The 19,308-nt window shown below is 38.3% G+C and overlaps 1 protein-coding gene across 5 annotated transcripts in view; it reads right to left on the minus strand.

Moving 5' to 3' along the window:
* The window catches only part of TTC39B (tetratricopeptide repeat domain 39B), a 121,879-nt gene that overhangs the window by 61,770 nt on the left and 40,801 nt on the right, over positions 1 to 19,308 (minus strand). For 3 of the 5 annotated variants that reach the window (XM_019739166.3, XM_019739170.3, XM_088793468.1), the window contains one exon: positions 2,119 to 2,214. In XM_019739166.3, the coding sequence (XP_019594725.3) occupies positions 2,119 to 2,214 (96 nt within the window). Of the gene's footprint in view, positions 1 to 2,118; positions 2,215 to 14,209; positions 14,349 to 14,390; positions 14,505 to 19,308 lie in introns of those variants that run through there. The other 2 variants (XM_019739168.3, XM_019739169.3) reach the window with 2 other exon arrangements.

Below are 19,308 nucleotides of genomic sequence, written 5' to 3' on the forward strand. Positions count from 1 at the left end.
TGGTTGTTCTATAATTTAGCTGTAATTATTTTGATGTGGTCATGGGAGAAGGCAATCACAGCATTTACCTACTCTGCCATCTTGACCAGAACGTCTTTTATATATCTTTAACCTCTTCTTCTCTGACCCCTTTCCAACTCAGAAACATCCATAAATCTTACTCATTTCTATTTCAAGTTAAACCAGCAAAAAAAAAGATAACTTCTCTCAATCTTGTTATCTTGTTTTCTCTCTTAACTCATAACTTCTTCCACTCCTTTTCTTCACAGGCCAAAGCTTCAAAAAGGAGTTGACACTGACTTTCCTTACTTCCCCCACCTCCCATTCATCTTCAGCTACTGCAGCCTGGCTCCTCCCCCAACTTGCTAGAAACCCTCCAAAGAAAAGGTCTGTGACACCTAACTACAAAAGTAAAGGATACTTTTCAACCTACATGCATGTAGATCTCTGCAACACCTGGTTCTGTTTACCAGATTCCAGAACTCAAATTCCCCTTCACACATCTTGCCCATCCGGCAGCCACCATCTCATGGAGTCTTGTTCTCTCACACACATCTCCGTAGGTCCTGCTGCAACTCTCATTCCCTCAGCCATCCCTTCAGTGTCTGTGTTCCCAAAATTTCCTTCCTCCATTTTCTTCTTATTTGTTTTGCACTCTTGGAAATAGCATTTAAGGTTTATGACTTCAACAACCACATATAGGCTGAAGATTCCCAGTCTACAGATTCAGCCCAGAGCTATATCTGAATATCACACCCTTTATTTATTACCGCTTTCAGTAATATACTTTTTAGCTATTTTATTACAGCTTTCAAACTCAGCATTATAAGTACTGATGAACTAATTACCTAGAAAACTATCAGATGGATTAGAGGATAACTCTGAGGGAGGGACACATATTTCTGAAGAAAGCTCAGATTTCCATGAGCAGAGACATATGGAATAAAATAGAAATGTGGAAAATAAATGCCTTAAGATCCTTAGAGTATTTTCAACTTCATCTCCATTCCTCAATCTTCCTATTATTGGTCCCCTTCCTTACAGTGTGAGGAATGAGTCCTAAAACAAACTGTCACATTCGTGAGTGTCATGAACACACTCACAAATAGCTAAAATTTCAAATGCAAAATCCAAAATGCTAAAGATTTGCTGTATAATTTAATGTTTAATAAACATTAAAAATAGAATAAACATTAAAGACAGATGGAAAGTACTTTCTCATGGTACTAAAAAAAATAGTTTTAACAGAGTTGCCTTAATAACTGATAAAAGAACAACCTATATGTTTAAAAAGAAACAACTGTTTAAATTAATTCTCGAATGGGCAAGAAAGCAACAGCACTTAGCAATTAAATGTGATATTATAAAAAAATATTTAATGGAAAGGAAATATGTCATGATATGTTAAGTTTTAAATAGTCTATTTAATATGATCCCAACTAAGCAAAATAAAATAACATCTTTATATATATGAAGAGAAAATGTTCTGGTGGTTATACAGTTTTATTCTCTCCTTTGTGCTGTTCTATATTTCCTGAATTTTCTACACAAATGTTTCTTAAAATGCAATGAATGTTTCTTAACCTTTTAAGCCAAAGTTATGAGAACAATATAAGTAGAAAAATAATCATAACATAATATTCATTGAAAACCCTACAGTTACATCCATATCAAAAAAACACAAGCCTAGGAAAAAGACTAGAATGAAATATACCATAATTCTAGCAATCTGTGTTAAAGTGGTCATAATTATGGTTTATATTTCTCCTTTCCTCTATTTTCTCCAATGCTTGATAATGTGGTTATATTATTTTATAATAAAATAGATGCTTAAAAATTTTTAAGCTAAAAAGGATTCAAAAGGGAGCTGTGTCCATAAGTCGAATTTAATTCTTTCTGCCTTTATCTAACGGTGCCACCTATTCACTGAGCTCTTTGGCAGCTCCACGTCTCCTTCCCTAATTTGTATAATTGGCACTACCTGTCCAGGTCTCTCCCAGCTTCACAGGTTAACAAAATACAGAGCCCTGTTCTAACATCAGTATTAGAATTAACCTAACCGAAGGGTTGGCCTGCTCTCCCCTGGTCCCCCAGGAACACCCACACCCCTTTACTGACCTGCTCACATTGGATGATCTGTGCTGTCCAGAGGCCTGTTTGGTATGACATGATGACAGCTGATGGCTGCCTGTTGCCATATCTGCGCGAGGAGGCCTGTTAATAAAAAAGGCAGAGTGAGGTTTTTATTCCTTTGTCTTATAGGAAAAATCTACATAAATTCAAGTACACAAGACAAGCCCTTCAATTATTTGGTACATCGCACCTCCATTTCTTAGCAATTTTGAAAACCAGGTAACAAAATCTACTCAGTTACACGGTGAACATTCCTGAAATACAGCCCCAATAAAATAAACTTATTTTTCTTTTTATTATAGTACACAAAAAGGAATTAACTGAAATCACTTCCAAAGCTCTACACCCAAAGATAGCATTGTATTTTGTGTATATCCTTCCACATCCTTTACCGAGTAAATCTATACATATATTTTTATATTTTATTAAAATGGAATATTATTGTAGAGGAGGAAAATGTTTTCCTTGATCTCTCTTAGGATCCCTGGCTAGTTCTAAAAAGTAAAGTGACAAAGACAGATTAACAGGAGAAAAACATATAAATTTCACTGAATTTTTACATGTCCATGGGAACCTTCACAAGAGAATAAAGATCCAAAGAAGTGAACCAAGCAGGAAGCTTTTATACCCTTTAGAACAAGAAACAAGAAATTTGTGAAGAATTGGCAAGGAGTTGGGCTACATGAAGAAGTAACTAGGAAGATAAGGGTTACTTTAATAAGGTTTGTTTGCAGATTTTGTGGGCTGATAAGTATCTGTCTCCAGTAAAATAATTTATTTCCTGCCTATAGGCACAAAAAAGGGAGAGGTTTTCTGCCTTTTACTGTTTCTTAATTGCCTTCAGCTCAAAATAATTTTTATGTCCAAGAGGTGTATTCTGGGGCGGCATATTCTGTTTTCCTTCATTATAAAATTAATTTATCCTAATCCTTTCTTCTCAATAAACACAGTTACTGTCTGCACAGCATTCTACTGAATGGAAATGACATGATTTATTGCCCGATCCTCATTTTGGGGCATGGAAGTTGCTCCCAATGTTTTGCAATTGTAAATAATACTATAATAAGCCCCTTTCGCACTTGCCTGATTATTTCCTGAGGATAAATTCTTGAATTAAAGGGCATGTATTTTGTAAGGGTCTTATTTTGAATAAACTGCTTCATTGTATATATACCACAGAATGCTGAAGTGACATAGAAAAGGTGGACATCAATCTGGTTTACAGAATCATAGGCCATTTCATTGACCCACAGCCACCTCCACAGACACACATGGTGGTAGGTCCACTCAAGAGAAACAAACTTCCACAGAGTTTAAGAATAAGCCTGCCCTGTGTTGTAACAGAATCACGAATCTCCTTCTTCTTCCACTCACCTTAAGAGTACACATCCCATAAAGAAGAGAGGAAAGGGTTATTGACTATCCCTGTAGGTAAGTTAGTGTTTGTTAGTTTTCTAATTCTACAATGCCCTCAGTTAAGTGGAGTTTGATTAAAATCCACTTTTCAGACTTCCCAATACCCTCTAGTATTTTATATTCAACATTCATCTTATCTCGAACACATCAAGGTCCCCAAAGTTCACCCATCAGGTTAGGGGAAAATCAAAGTTCTTGTGGTTGGGTGTGGGTGGCAGAATGGAAGACAACTCCACAGATAAGGAGGAATGTGGCTTGAAGGCAGATTATGTTCTGTCATAAGATCTTTTACCAGAAGGGAGAAAGCACTAAGCACTTAGTTCAACAAGATTCTGGGGCTGTGATTGGCATCTCTGTTTACAAATAGGGAAAGAGGAAAAGACAGACTCAAAAGGCTGTCTACCCTTTCGGACCATTTGTAAGAGCTACAAAATCATGGTCTCTGAAATGTACCATAAAAATGTCCCCATATCTTATTTGCCTTTAGCTTCAATTATAAAATTATCTCTAGCATTGAAAATTTTAATTTTTATTTAATCAAAACTAATCACTCTTTCCTTTAACATTTCTGATTTTGAAGACGTACTTAGAAAATGTTCCCTCCACAAAGACTATATAACTTATCATTTTACCAGTGCTGTTACTTTTTAATATTTAATTTGTTCATCCATTTATAATTTGAGTACATGATACAAGATAGTGCAGTGCATTTTTTTCTTAATCTTTGCCCATTTTTTCCCAAGATAATTTTTAAAGGACCATATCTACTGCCCTATGATCTGACATCCATATAATCATTAAATCTTATTAAGTTTTGCTAAAGCAAGTATTTTGTGCCAGGTAAATGTTGCATATTTCAAAGCTATGATTATAATGTCTTTACCTGGCACAATAGACTTGACTTTAACAGAGCTTAGTGATTATTAATAAAATAACATTAGATCTTATTCATCTTCTCTGAGGCACGGAAGTTTAGATTAGATCCCTCTAATCCTTTATGCTTTCATATATGTACATGAGGTCCCAGAAGGACATTAATATGTTTTCCAACTTTGGTGGTACATGTATCCTTGCAAAAACATACTAAACATTCCTTATATTGCTTCAGTTTTAGAATCTGTACCACCAAAGTAAGCACAATTATTAAAAATTTAACTGGACAGAATAACTTGCCTATTCCACGTCTGAGCATAATCTAGGTGTTACACCCAGATGTTAGAAGAAATGTATTTTTTAGCTAGTGAAATTTATTGTTATTTGGTTGATAAAGGCTAAAGAAAACATGTCATATTTTAATCACAGGTATTAGTATGTTGGAAAACATACTAATGTCCTTCTTTTGCCCTGTTTTTACTGCTCTAATTATTTTTAAGTTTTTAAAAAAGATTGAAATATAATTCACAGACCACAAAATTCACCCATTTAAAGTATACAATCAATGGTTTTTTGTATATTCATAACGTGTTTCCCCAAAAATAAGACCTAGCCGGACCATCAGCTCTAATGAGTCTTTTGGAGCAAAAATTAATATAAGACTGGGTCTTATTTTAATATAATATAAGACCCGGTCTTATATAATAATATAATATAATATAATATAATATAATATAATATAATATAATATATATTATATATTTATATATATTAATATATTATATATTAATAATATAATATAATATAATATAATATAATATAATATAGGGTCTTATATTAATTTTTGTTCCAACAGACGCATTAGAGCTGATGGTCTGGCTAGGTCTATGATGTTAACCTGATTTTTAATTTATCCACCTTTGCTTAAAACAAACTATGATTTATTTTATTGGAAGGAACTGGCCCTCACAGGAAGGTTGCTGGTGGCGCACTATGAATTCTCTCTGCCACCCCCATCTCCCTCCTTGGCAGATCAGAAATAACACAGAACAGAGAGAGCATGTCAGCCACTAAGTGTCCACCTAGGCCCATATGCAACATGGAGAGGGACGGACGGGTCCGTTAAGACAGATGGATTCATAACTATTTTAACAGCTTCACGCCAAAGGTACTTCCCTCTACCCTGTCCCATTTCATATTTTTAGCAGAAACAGGGATTAAGATAGAAAAACAAGATAATCAACTCTGCAGAAAAAAAAAATTAAGCTGGGAAAAATACTAGGGAAATGGACCATAATCTAAAAAAATAATGTACTAAATGGATGGATTAAATTTAGTAAACTAAAGTTTAATTTCCACGCATAAACATCTTGGAGCACCATATTGCAGGCATTATATCACGTGTTAGATACATAAAATCATATAGTTCATATTCTCAAACATGATATCTGAGTGAAAATGAATTACAAATTTTAAATAATTCATAACTTTTTACTACCATGTTGCTACATCACATATTTTTGATCCTGCTTATAAGTTCCTGAAATTGGGTCAAAAGCTCAACTAAAGGTAGGATAAAAAAAGATGTGACTTAGCAACATGGCAGTAAAAAATTGTGAATTATTTAAAAGGAACTTAGGAACACGATAGGATATTAACCCTGATGCAATTTAACCTGTATTGATAGAAGTATAATGTCTATAGAGAAGAAAGTGATACTCTGTCCTAAGTTTCTTTTAATTGCCTCTTTTTTTCAAATATTTAATCAACTCCCCATCAAAGTGTAAATTCCTTGAAGACAGGATTGAATCCCAGCTCCCAGCAGTTGGGTGATGTCAGCAAGCTACCTGCCAAGCGTCCCCCAGGCAGATCTGTCTTGCAAGTGGAAGCCTTCCACAGTGAGATGGTGCCGATGGACTGACCAAACAAATGGACAGAGGAACAAATGGGGGATAAAACCACACCTGGCCTATCTGATGTTCTAGACATACTGTTCTAAGACAACCAATGGCTGGAAATGCAACTGGAAGCCAACAGCCAAGAAGAGAAAGGACTCAAAACCAGCTCAATAGAAGAAAGAGTTCAAGGAAGTCGAGAAGCTTAACTTAGAAGAAGGAAGAGTTGGAGGAAGCAGAGGAAAGGAAAGCACATGAAAGCTATTTCTCTCCATTGTTCATTTGGAAGGTTCCATTCATCCTTCTAGACCACCTTCTCTGGAGCTGCTACACCCAACAGACTCAAAAAAAAAAAAAAAGAACCACAATAATGCGTATACAGAGAGAGAATGAAACAAATATGGCAAAATGTTAAAAATGGATTAAGGGTAGACATGACTTCTCTGTATTATTCTCATACTTTTTCACTAAGTTTGGAATTATTGCAAAGGAAGAAAATGTTTTTAGATGACCCTGTCACAAAGGGGATCAAATGAGAGTGGTCACTGGAGCTCAGACACTGGGCCAGCCCATGCCACTGGAGAATGCTAAGCCATCACGGGTGCTCGGGTGGCAGAGGCAGCGAGGACAGAGGTCAATGCAAAAACCACTTGGTGAAGCCGTCAACCAGGCAGCAATACCCAGAGCAGTGCTTCATGGCTATACCACTTCCTCCTGAGCCAGATGCCATCTGGGAAGGAGGAGAGGGAAGGAAATCCTTTGAGAAGGCAGATGTAGGCCTGACACGGAGTTTCAAGTTTTACTTGACTAGGCATTTACCTCTCCCACACCCCCAAGAAAACCATAGTCACTCCAAAAGAGACTGTTTGAAATTTGAACAGAGAGTGCCATCTTTAATTGACAATGCTTCCATCCTCATGGGGATGAGAGTCCCAGACCAAACTGAGACCAGTCGAAAAGAACAGAAGTCCATTTTCATATAAGATATAAATGTGTCTCAGACCCGGCTCACTAAGAAAATGGAGGGTAGGACTTACTGTCTCTTCAGAAAAGGCAACTATCCCAACAGACGCTGTTTCTCTTGCCCACAAGCCCAGCAAATCACTGACAGTAGAAAGCAGAACCAAAGGCTGTGTCCCTTCAGATTCTTTCCTTAGGCAAAGCAAACTGTATTCCTTCACATTACTGAAAACAAACAGCAATGGAATGTTAGATTACCAAGAGATGTGTACAGCTCCAATTTCAAACTGCTGCTTTTATTTGCTGACTTTTTTAATTAAAAATAAAAAATCTCTTCCCTATTAGGGGGCTGTCTTATTTCTAACAAAAATCTTCTGCCTGATTTATTTTTTTCACCAGCCTACAGTACTGTGGTTTAGGAAAAACCGTGCTGGGAAACAAGGCAGAATGCTGGTTTTCTATCCTAGGTGAGCCCATCACTGGAAAGCAGTGTGACTTTGGACCCTTTATATACTTTTTTGGGCCTCAGTGTCCTCATCTGCAAAAACAGAGAAGGGATACAAATCATAAAAACAAAATACAACGGTAGTTTCCAGGGGTTGGGGGACAGAGGAGAGTGGGGAGTTACTATTTAATGGGTAAAGAGTTTCAGTTTTACAAAGTGAACAGAGTTCTGGAGAAGGATGGTGATGATGGCTGCACAACATTATGGATGTACTTAATACCACTGAATGGTACACTTAAAAATTGTTAAAATGGTTAAGTTTATGTTACATGTATTTTGCCACCCACACACAAAAAGACCCAAAGGAGGTATAACAATACCTGTCCTATCTACCTTACAGGGATATTATGAGGAGGAAATACGTTCTGTTTTATAAAATCAATTTTTAAACTGAAACATCATATGGACCTGGTGCTGATGTTGTTAAAGATTTAAGCGACGGGCCTAGAACTTCCATTAGTCAGACTGTTATATTCCTGCCACTCAGCAGCTCGGCGTTTCTTGCAGTCATGGGGCAGAGGCCACGGAAGCAGCACTTTGCCATTTTATTACATCCCTCAGAGGAGAGACGCAGAGCAAACGCAGGTTTGCTCTAAATGGGGGAAAGCTGGTTTATCGTTTCTTTTAAAACATCAGAACCTAAAACAAAGATCAGCAAAAAAGGAGAATTTTTAAAAGCAATGCTGAAAATAAGTCTTCCTTTCATTTGGCTCTCGAATAAAGGCTTCCCGAGTCATTTTTTTTTTCAGGCTGGAGACTGTGTCTCCCCTCTGGGTTTCTTGATCACATTTTAAAACTCATCATAGTATAATTATTGGATTAAGTTGTAAGTTGTGGTGCATCGAGTCTGAGTCTTAAGGACAGGAACTCGCTGGCTTAGCCGAGGGATGCTCAACGATTTTCTGATGAATGAATGATATTTTTATTGATTCTGTATTAGCATTCTTGTGCCAAATACAGTCATAATACTTGGTGTTTCGTGTCACATATGTAGATCATGGAAAGCACCCATGAATATAATTATCACAGAGTCCCTCATTCACAAATAAGCAGCTTTGAGTAAATTCAAGGGCTTCGCCCACAAACATCGATTAGGTACAACAAACAAAAAGGAAGGAAAAGCATATGAATATTCAAGTAATAAAGTGCCAAAGTTTAATTTTCTTTAGATATACAGTGCGTGGCTGTTTTCATAATTAGTGTGCTATATATTCAGCCTATAATATCAAGCAGACGCACAAAATGATTTTGCTATACATGGATGCTATTGCTTAGAAAATAAAAAACAGAAACACCTAAGCTAATATTAAAGGGGTAACAGCACATAAATGCTACACAATAGGGCCTGGTTGGCTGGATCCTGGGAAGGCTCAAATTCCGCCTCACCCACTTACTAAAAAGATAATGACTATAGCCCCAAACCACAAGAGAAATTCAAGTTTTGGTCCCCTACTTCCCTGTTTTCTAAAACACAATCACTTGTCATGACATGAAATAAGATATTCCGTAACTCACTAATCTAAAACGATCACCAACGAAATCCATTCATACCACTTGCATGGTCACTAAAGACTTTCCACACTGACAGACTGATGAAATATCAAAAGAAAAATAACCCATGCATCAAATTCATATCAAACTCATGTTCACGTGCTCTGCCCATATATGCAGTCCTGCCCTTTCTAAAATGAGCCAAAGACATAAGTGTAAATGTGATGTTAAAAAGTGGAAAGCAAGTGCAAAGCAAAATGTTAGGAAGATCTCCTGGCACGAGGCCAACACAAAGCCAAGCATTTTTCATGACACATGTATCCAGTGCTCTGTGGATTAAAAAAAAAAAAAAAAAAGTAGGGGAGGGGGCTGCCTACATTCCCCCAATCAACCTATAGCTAACAGATACAATACGGCCGTCTCAAGGAGGACAGATCTGCCAACTTTTAGCACAATGGAGTCACGGTCAGCACTGTGAACGACCTTGGACCACTAATTTAACCTTGCGCACCTCATCTTCCTCAGCTGTAAAAGGAGAGTGACGAGACCAAGGAACACAGTAGTTGAAGACACAAAAAGACAGACTTACCATAGGAACTAGGCCTGGCACAGAAGACATTTTTAAAAGATTCTAGTCCATTTCTTCTCAACTAAGCTAGGAAAAGGATGACACAGCAAAAAGATGCTAAACCTTCCTCGCTGCTGTCTTTAGGAAACCACAGGGAGCCCCAACATGCCCTGTCTCACGACAGGCCTCAGAGCCTTCTGCTAATCAACTGAGATTTGATGCAAAAAGTGAGAAATTAAAAACTACACAAGTTGTTAAGGGGGTTATTTCCTATAAGTTTGTTTATAAGTTACTGGGTTGGAAATCAAAACATATTTTCTATAAAGACAGTAACTGAAATATATCTATATCTATATATCTATATCCATATGTGTTGTGTATGTATATATACAGAGGGTGCCAAAAAAAGTATACACATTTTAAGAAAAAAAAAAACTGTATTAATATTGTAACAGTCAATACATACAGATAACGAAAGATGACTACAAGTCACATGTGTACATTTTTTGGCACACCTGGTATACACATGCATATAGATATGCACACACGTGTTAAATTCTTAACCTAAGCCATAATAGCCTATTTAAGTCCTAAATTATTAATAACTCTGGGCAGAGTGAGAGCAGCAAGGTGTCATGTATTGTATTGAGGCACCGTCCCCTCTCCCAATCCCCACACTTTAGCCAGGGAGTCCTGTCTAAATACAAGCCCATGCAATCTTCATTATGAAAACACTTCAGTGGCTTGTCACTGCCCTTGACACAGTTCCTTGGCAAGGCCCCCTTGGCATCTATCTTCCTCTGACCAGCCCACCCTCACTAAAACTGCAGGCCTCCCAAGCTTCCTGGCAAACCCTGAAGAGATCATGGTGAAGGGTTTGTCACCCCAAAATATGCCATTGTGACAGAAAGGTGTTTTGACCTGAAGATAATTAGCTCTCTGCCCTCTCCCTTTCTTTCTAAAAGCAGGGGATAAATTTCCCTTTGTAATGGTGTACCTGTCTCCCATACTAGGAAGAAAATTATTCCAGAGAGTAATTTTCACCTGAAAAGGATTCATACTTGCATGACAAACCTTACTAATCAATCCTTATTTAACATACATTTCTCCAAGTCACCCTCTCATAACTTATCCCCATCCAGAAGCCCAAACCCCTTTTCTTTCGTCTAGCCTCTTCTTCAGGCTTTATCATCCTTTGTTAAGGCGGTATATTAGCCCCAAATTCTAACCACCTCCTTGAGGCACATTTCTTTGTGACGTCTGTGAACTTTGCATATATATGTAATGAAACTTGTTTTTCTTTTCTCTTGCTAACCTGTCTGGCCTATTTAACTTGCAGGGCTCCAAGAAATGAACCGAAGAGGGTAGAGGAGAAATTTTTTTCTCTCTACAATGGCTTCTCATACCTCAGGGCCTTTGCACTTATTAATAAACCCGCCTGCTAGACCCGACTGCCCTGGTAACTAGCAAAACCTGCCTCAATTCAGACATCGCCTTCTCCAAACAGCCCTATGAGGTCAGTATGTCCCCAGACTCCTGCCCATCACCCAAGGTTAGGTTGGTCACCCACCATCTTTGCTTCCACACACCCGGACCTGTCCCATATCACAGCATTTATCCCACTGCACTTACTCCAAAGACAGAGTTTCTTGTCTGTGTCTCCCAATAAACTGTAAGTGCCTGAATGAATATTAATTAATAAGCCAAGATATTTGCTTGGTAAAACAACAACAACAACAAAAAAAAACACCCTAACTAGTTGACTCTCAAGTATTAACTATCAGGCAGCACAAGGAGACCTCTGAATCCCCAGGGTTGTCAGGGCAGGTGGGTGACGTCTGCCAGGGTTTCTTCTTCAGCGCCAAGGCCAGCCGAACACCTTTACAGACTCCGTGTGCTCATGCTATTATTTTGATTCAGTTTGGTTTGGTTTGGTTGATTTGTTTTGTTGATTTTGGTCTTTTGATTGCTATTATTCTGTTTTTGTTGTCTTAGTATCTTCTAAGATACTGGAATGGATTGAATGGTGGCTACAAAATCAGGAAACCTAGTTACTGGCTCCATTTTAACTACTGTATCATATCACCTCTGTCCTTACTCTCCTCCCATCTACAAATTGAGGGAACAGTGTAAGAATGATTCCCACACCCAGCTGCCCACAGGCACCAGGGAGGCCTATGATAGCACAATCACCCCTCTAGAGCTCAGGTACTCTGAGGAGCCCCTGGCCTGGGGACCACTGGAAGGGGCAGAGATTTGGAATCAAGTCACACCTGGAGTCGGGTTCTAATTCCTCTACTCACTTCCCGTGTGATCTTAAGCAAATTACCTCTCTGTACCTCGGTTTACTTGCTTGTTAGAGCAGAAATAGTAACTAGCTTATAGGGTTGAAGGGAGAATTAATGTACAGAGTACCAACTGGTGGCTGACCCACAGTAGATGCTCAGTAAATGATAGTGAAACCCCTTTCCCCTTTCTGTGTATCTTCGCAGCACGCTGTCTGGTCTCTGCCACAGCCCTTAAGAGCTTCCAGAGGGCAGGGCACCTCTGCCTAATTCCCCACCCCATCCCGGATGCCAGTCCAGGGCCCACAATAGTACTCAGCATTAGAGCAGAACCTCAATAGTAATTATTGAATTAATAAATCAATGACTTACTAGAATATACTAACATAACCAATTTCCTTCCTTCTGCCGCTAAAGTGTGAACTCCTCCAAAGCAGGGACCATTTCTTATTCACTGATTGAAAACCTGCACTTTATATAGGGCTTATCACATGCTCATTGAACTAATTAAATTATTCCCAGACTCTCTTTCCAAACAAGGATTCTAAGGATCTGTGGCTTCAGAAGATCTGGGGCAGAATTATTTGCAAATATTTGTATGTCCTGTATCTGGCCACAAAGTACCTATATTTCTACAGTTGAAAATTTATAACAATTGTAATGAAATAATTAGGTAGGTTTTGAATGCCCCCCTCACCTGCTAAAAATATCTGCTCCATGAGGGAAGATAAAAATATCTTGTTCAGCATCATATCCCAGAGCCTGGCAAGAGCTTTGCAACAGATGTAAACATTTGCAGAATGAATTAATTACATGGATGAATTAATGAATGAATATTCTTTTTGCAAGTCTAGGTAAAGCAGAATTTCCAATTTTTAGGACTCCTTCCCAATTAAATTCAAAGTTGCTGCATTTAGGTATGATAAAATGTTTAAAAATAAAATCAGCAGATGTTTGATCTCTGGGTGGTGGAGACTTTCTTTTCTAAAATCCTTGATTTATTTTATGCTGCAGGAAATCCACCAAAATACTGGCACCCACAAAGCTCATATAATATGTCACCCTAACTCAAACATACTCTGCATCTACAAAGATGATTGTTACCAGTTGATGTTTAAAAGTATTTAGACTAGTCATTTCTGAACATCTCAACATTTAGAAATCACTGTAACTAATGTGATTTTAAGATAAAGGAATGAGATCAGTAACCAAGTGATACAAATCAGTTCACCAAAATAATAAGACTTTCATCTAACAAAGACAAATCAAGAGCATGTGGAGATTATGGTGGGAGACAAAATTTAACCTCTATCTTTACAAAATTTTCAAAATTGATTCAATACTAATTCAGCAAGGTTACAGTTCTAGCCTCCAGTGAATTCCAACCAGGGAAAGTGGGACACAATGACTAAGGACAGATGTTTAGACTAAAGGGGCTGCGTCACCAAAAAAAAATGGCACCGATTCAAATGCACAATTAGAAGTGGGTGACCACGCAACGGTCCCTCTGGTAATTCCCATGGACTGGAATGATACAAAGAGACAGGATGAAGCCCACACAATAAGGCAAGGGGTGAAGTCGATCACCCCACGCTATTGAAAGCATGCCATCGCACTTCATCTTTCTTAAAGGTTGTAATCACCTTAACAAAACAAAACGAAACAAAACCCTATAATGAAGCCAGCCGATGACATAAGACAAACACAGTGCACACAAAGTGAGCCATTATCATCCTTCCATTGTTCTGCAGCCCATGCACACCTGGCAGCACCACTAAACCAGCCATTGCATCCAGGAGACCGCAGCCTCTGCAGCAGCAGATTTGCTATTTCCTCTGATTCAGCACTCACCCTGAGGGGGCTGAAAGGCGAGGGGCGGGGAGGGGAAGCCCTGGCAAGCCTGACACGAAGCCTTTAATGAAGGAAATGTCAACTAACAAAAACTGCAGGTCTCCAATGAAATTTAACTCCAATTTTTTTTTTTTAAATTGGCATCGCTTTCCTTGAATTAAATCCTCACAGATCTAGAGAGAACACTGCAATCCTACCCCCAGGAGCAGCTAAATAAATACAACATACTCACAGATTTTGACCAGCTGTAACTTTGGAGGAATGAAGCTAGCCCCACTGTGAAGAAGCCTTTCCCTCTCTTCTACCAGATATTTTTAAAAGCCAACAAAAAAAAGACAGTCCTCAATTTAAAAGCCAACAAAAATCCTCAATTTCTGCTTTATTTCTTAGTCTCCAGTAAGAGTCTCAATTACCAGGCATGAGAAAAGAGGTTGCCGAGGCATCTGACAGCATCCCAGAGCTTCCCAGGGCAGAATTTAAGACATGTCAGTTAAAGTGGCAGCTACGCTCACTGCCGTAGCTGATGCTTCTGCAGGAAGGAATGCCGGGAGATTTTTTCCCCCCAATCTCTCCTGCAACCGAATGTTAATCCATCACTGTTTAATTATCCCAGAGACACAGGCAAGAAAAATACAAGTGGCCTGGATTTATAAAATCTACAGGGCCTTTTGATGATTTTTCACATAATCCAGGGATTTACCTACATCAAAAAAGGGCCAATTGCAGAATATAATAAATCACCTCTTTTGTTTGAAGGAAATTGTAAGAGCAGGCTAATATTCCCGGGTTAGACTTGGATGTTATATCCCAGGGACTTTTTAAAAACACTAAATAAGGGCAAATCGTGTTCTCTGAAGTTTTGGTCTAGCAGCTTACATGCACAAGTTAAATTATGGAAGTGAATTAAAAAACAATGTCATTGGAAATAGCACTTTGAAATTAATACTAGATAAACAATAACTGAACTAGTTTTGATGAAAATTTTTTTAAAGCAGGCTTAGAGGTGGTCAGTGACTTGGCTAACTCTGTAGTCTTGCCTTAAGAACTCTTGTGCATACCAGAACTGAACCATTTTTTTTTTATGATGGGGGTCACCCTTTTATCTGATTATAAGTTTTAGGTAATGTGTTCTGATATTTCCTAATTATAAAATAATAAACTCCTTGGAGAGAACTGGAAAACAAAGAAGAAAATTAAAACCAGCCATAATCTCATAACCCAGAGATAAACACTGCTAATACTTTGCAACATTTACTTAGTCTTCTTCCTCCATACACACACACACACACACACACACACACACACATATTTTTCTTTAATTCTATTGTATACTACCTTTTCCACACAGTATTGCGCAATGATAAATGTGACCCATTGTTAACCACCTATATATTTCTAAAAAGTGCTCAAAAGAGCATATGCAATGACAGTTACTATGTATTCGTGTGCCTATGTGCTGGGCCTGGGGGATACACATGGTCCCTGCTCCCATGGAGCTCTAGGTCCAGCAGGGAAGCCAGCTATTCACCGAACCATAGCAGATGTGACACGTACTGCACTTCAGAGGAGAACGATGGGACGCGTTAGAAATACGTAAGAGAGCTGGTCTTGCAAAGGTCAGGGTTTCTCAAGGAAGGAAAAGAGAATGGCAGGTCAACTGCAAAATTATTAGTACAGTATATTTCACACCTACATTTTCCCATCAACATAAATATCTTTTAGCTAGTATTCTTTTTCTTATATCAAAAAAAACTTGAAGTCCAGCTATAATTTTTTGTGAATAATGTGCAATATGTAAGAGAATAATTGATCTAACTTGTATTTGAACAAAACCTTTGAGAAATTACAATAGGTAGACGACCCAGGTAATTTCTGACATCCCTAAAATGGTGAATTACCACATATTTCTAAGAGAGCGCCAAACTAAAATGAGCTTAGCCATGCTGAGAATTTCATAAAGGCTAAAAGACTCCTTTGAGAATGTTGGAAGAAATATGACAATTTGACATGGATTTTTGACATGACCATCTTGATGCAATCTAAGAGGAAAAAACACACAACAAATATTCAAATAATTTATGTAGATTCTCAGCCCTCATGTAGGAGGAACATTACTACCCCAACTCCCCCCCAAAAAAGTAACTTTACTGTGGAGAAACCTGACATACACAGTCCCTGCCCGGTGATAAAGGCCAAAATCAACAGTGATAAATAACATTGATAATATGTACCGTTGATATGATGTAATTAAAATGACACTTTTCCTCTGTGCTCTTTCTCTCGGAAACCTGTAACCCTAGTGTTACCATGAGAAAAACACCCAACAAATTCCACTAAGGGAGCAACCTACAAAATATCTGACCAGTATTCCTCAGAACTTTCAAAAAGAAGGAAAAGCCTGAGAAACTGTCACAGCCAATTAGGTAAAAACTAAGTAAATCTTAATAAAATATAAACTTTAGTTAGTAATAATGTATTAATATGGGTTCATTAATTGTAATAAATTATGATTCTAATGTAAGATATTAATAATAGGGAACTCTCTACTAGCCTCTCAACTTTTCAGTAAATCTAAAGCTGTTCTAAAAATATAAACTCGGCCGGCCCGGTGGCTCAGGCGGTTAGAGCTCCATGCTCCTAACTCTGAAGGCTGCCGGTTCGATTCCCACATGGGCCAGTGGGCTCTCAACCACAAGGTTGCCAGTTCAATTCTTAGAGTCCCGCAAGGGATGGTGGGCTCTGCCCCCTGCAACTAAGATTGAACATGGCACCTTGAGCTGAGCTGCCTACCAGATGGCTCAGTTGGTTGGAGTGCATCCTCTCAACCACGAGGTTGCCAGTTCGACTCCCGCAAGGGATGGTGGGCTGCGCCCCCTGTAACTAAGATTGAACACAGTACCTGGAGCTGAGCTGTGCCCTCCACAACTAAAACTAAAAGAACAACAACTTGAAGCTGAACGGCACCCTCCACAACTAAGATTGGAAGGACAACAATTTGACTTGGAAAAAAGTCCTGGAGGTACACACTGTTCCCCAATCAAGTCCTGTTCCCCTTCCCCAATAAAAATCTTTAAAATAAATAAATAAATAAACAAACAAACAAACAAACAAACAAAATAAAATAAAAATACAAACTCTATTTTTTAATCATTTTTCCCAAATTGAAAGTAATTTTATTTTTTCCGGTCATTAGTAAAATATAGCCCATAAAAATTTTGACAATGCAAAAAGATGTAAAAGGGACTTTCTGAAATTATAAATAAATACCCTGTAACCGCACATGCTAAGATAACCAATGCCAAACAAAATAATTGTGTGTGTGTGTTGCTCTACCATAAATGCTATTTTTAGCTGTGTTAGGCTGAATAATAGCACCCCAAAATACTCAGGTCCTAATCCCTGGAACCTATCAACGTTACCTTATACGAGTATGTATTAATATCTGAACAATACAGTTGTACTGAGACAATGAAAATGTTCTATCAAAATACAAATGGTTTTAATAGTTGATCATAAAATTAATTATCTTGTAGCAACTACACAGAATTATTTGAGTCAAAGCAAATAATATATTTTTGGTACAGTTTCTTTTAAATTAGAGCCAATTTTTTTAAATGGCAAAGATCTCTTAAATTAATAGAGGATTTGACACACAGAACTTTACACACACACACACACACACAATTTTTTAACTGCATAAAAGTAAAGTCAAGCTACTCTTACACACCAAAATAAACAGAAACCACAGCTTAAAGCTGTACTGCCTGCAGGGGAGACCAAAACTATGCCTATACCTCTAAAACTGCTAATTCATCAGAGCTTTAGGGAGCTTTAACATTTTGGCTTCTAGTTGTAACATTCCGCTTACAGGCAATAAAAAAATTACTTCTTGCTGGCTTGAATATTTTCGTTTTGGACAATAAAAATAAATAACACAGAAATTACTTTACACAATAATAAAAGTCATGCATAAATCCCCAAAATACCTCTTCAGTTTTTAAGCAATTTCAGAGTTCTGTAGATTTCTCGGTGGCTATTAAGTCTTCGGCTTATTTATTAAACGTGAATGACACATGATACTGAACTACACATTATTCATAAATGTCTCCAACCCCAGATAATCACTCCACCTCTGAGGAGTTCTGCCCGGATGTTCTACAATATGCTAACACCCATGGAGGAGAGTGGTAAGCAGGGGAGCGAGGAAGAACCAGAGAGATGGATTTACTTACAAAACATGAGCAATGGAGACATTGGACACATTTCAAAAGGGAAAGATCCCAAGTGGTATCTGCTTTTGGGGAGTTTTATTCTTCATTTTAGGTGGCAATTTTTATCAAGGGGTGGATGAAGGTATCACAAAACAAAAGACCCTTTAACCCTCTTTCCCTTTGAACAATCCCAAAAACTACCGTTGTGCTCACACTTGCTAAGTTCTCCATAAAGGATGGCTGGATTTGTTTAATGCACTGCAAGTCTTTGCCGTCTACTTTGAGTACCCACCTGTTTTCTGGTGAATACATTACTTCAACAAATTCATTAATTCAACAAATATTTACTAAGGACCTACGACATGCCGCGCACGACGCCTGGGTCCAGCGTACACTGTGATAAGCAGCACAAAACAGTCCCAGCCTCATGGAACTTAGAGCCCAATGGTCAAAACACAAGTAACAATTAACTACAAAATGAAAAATGGAGTGAGAAACAAACAGGAAGGCAAGATAGAAAAATGGGGGAGGAGTAACCTGTGTAGCTGGAGACATTAAGAAAGGGGGGAGGACATCCCAGCTGAGAGCTGAGGATGACAGGAAAAAGCCCTGCAAGGAGCGGGAGGAAGTCACATGCTCGTGCACCAATCTTGGGCAGCAAAGGGCTTGCTCAGTCGAAAAACTGCACGAGGCTTGTAGCTGGAGGGCAGCGAGTAAGGGTGAGAGTTGCCCTCACAGGTGGAAGCAGTGTGGGAGAGCACGACCAGCGCCAGCCTGTGCACTGAGGTAGACTGGGGTCTTCATCCTAGAGACAGGCGAACTCATGGGCAGATTTCAAGCAAGGGAGTGCCATCATCCAATTTAATTTCAAAACGGATCGTTCTGTCCTGATTCAAACATGCTGTTAATAAATTACGAGACAACTGAGGAAATTTGAACACTGACAGGATAGTGAACGAATATGGTTCGTTTTTCAGGTGTGGTTACAGTCTTGTGATGTTTGTATAAAGAGACCTACCTTCTCTATTTGCACACTAAAATATAGATAAAACGGTACCATGTGAGGGATATAAATTAGATCATCATTCTATGTCAATGTTATTTTCCTGATGTTGATGGC

The sequence above is a fragment of the Rhinolophus sinicus genome, chromosome 16, assembly GCF_057876585.1.
Source record: "Rhinolophus sinicus isolate RSI-liver-muscle chromosome 16, RSI-T2T, whole genome shotgun sequence".
NCBI lineage: Eukaryota > Metazoa > Chordata > Mammalia > Chiroptera > Rhinolophidae > Rhinolophus > Rhinolophus sinicus.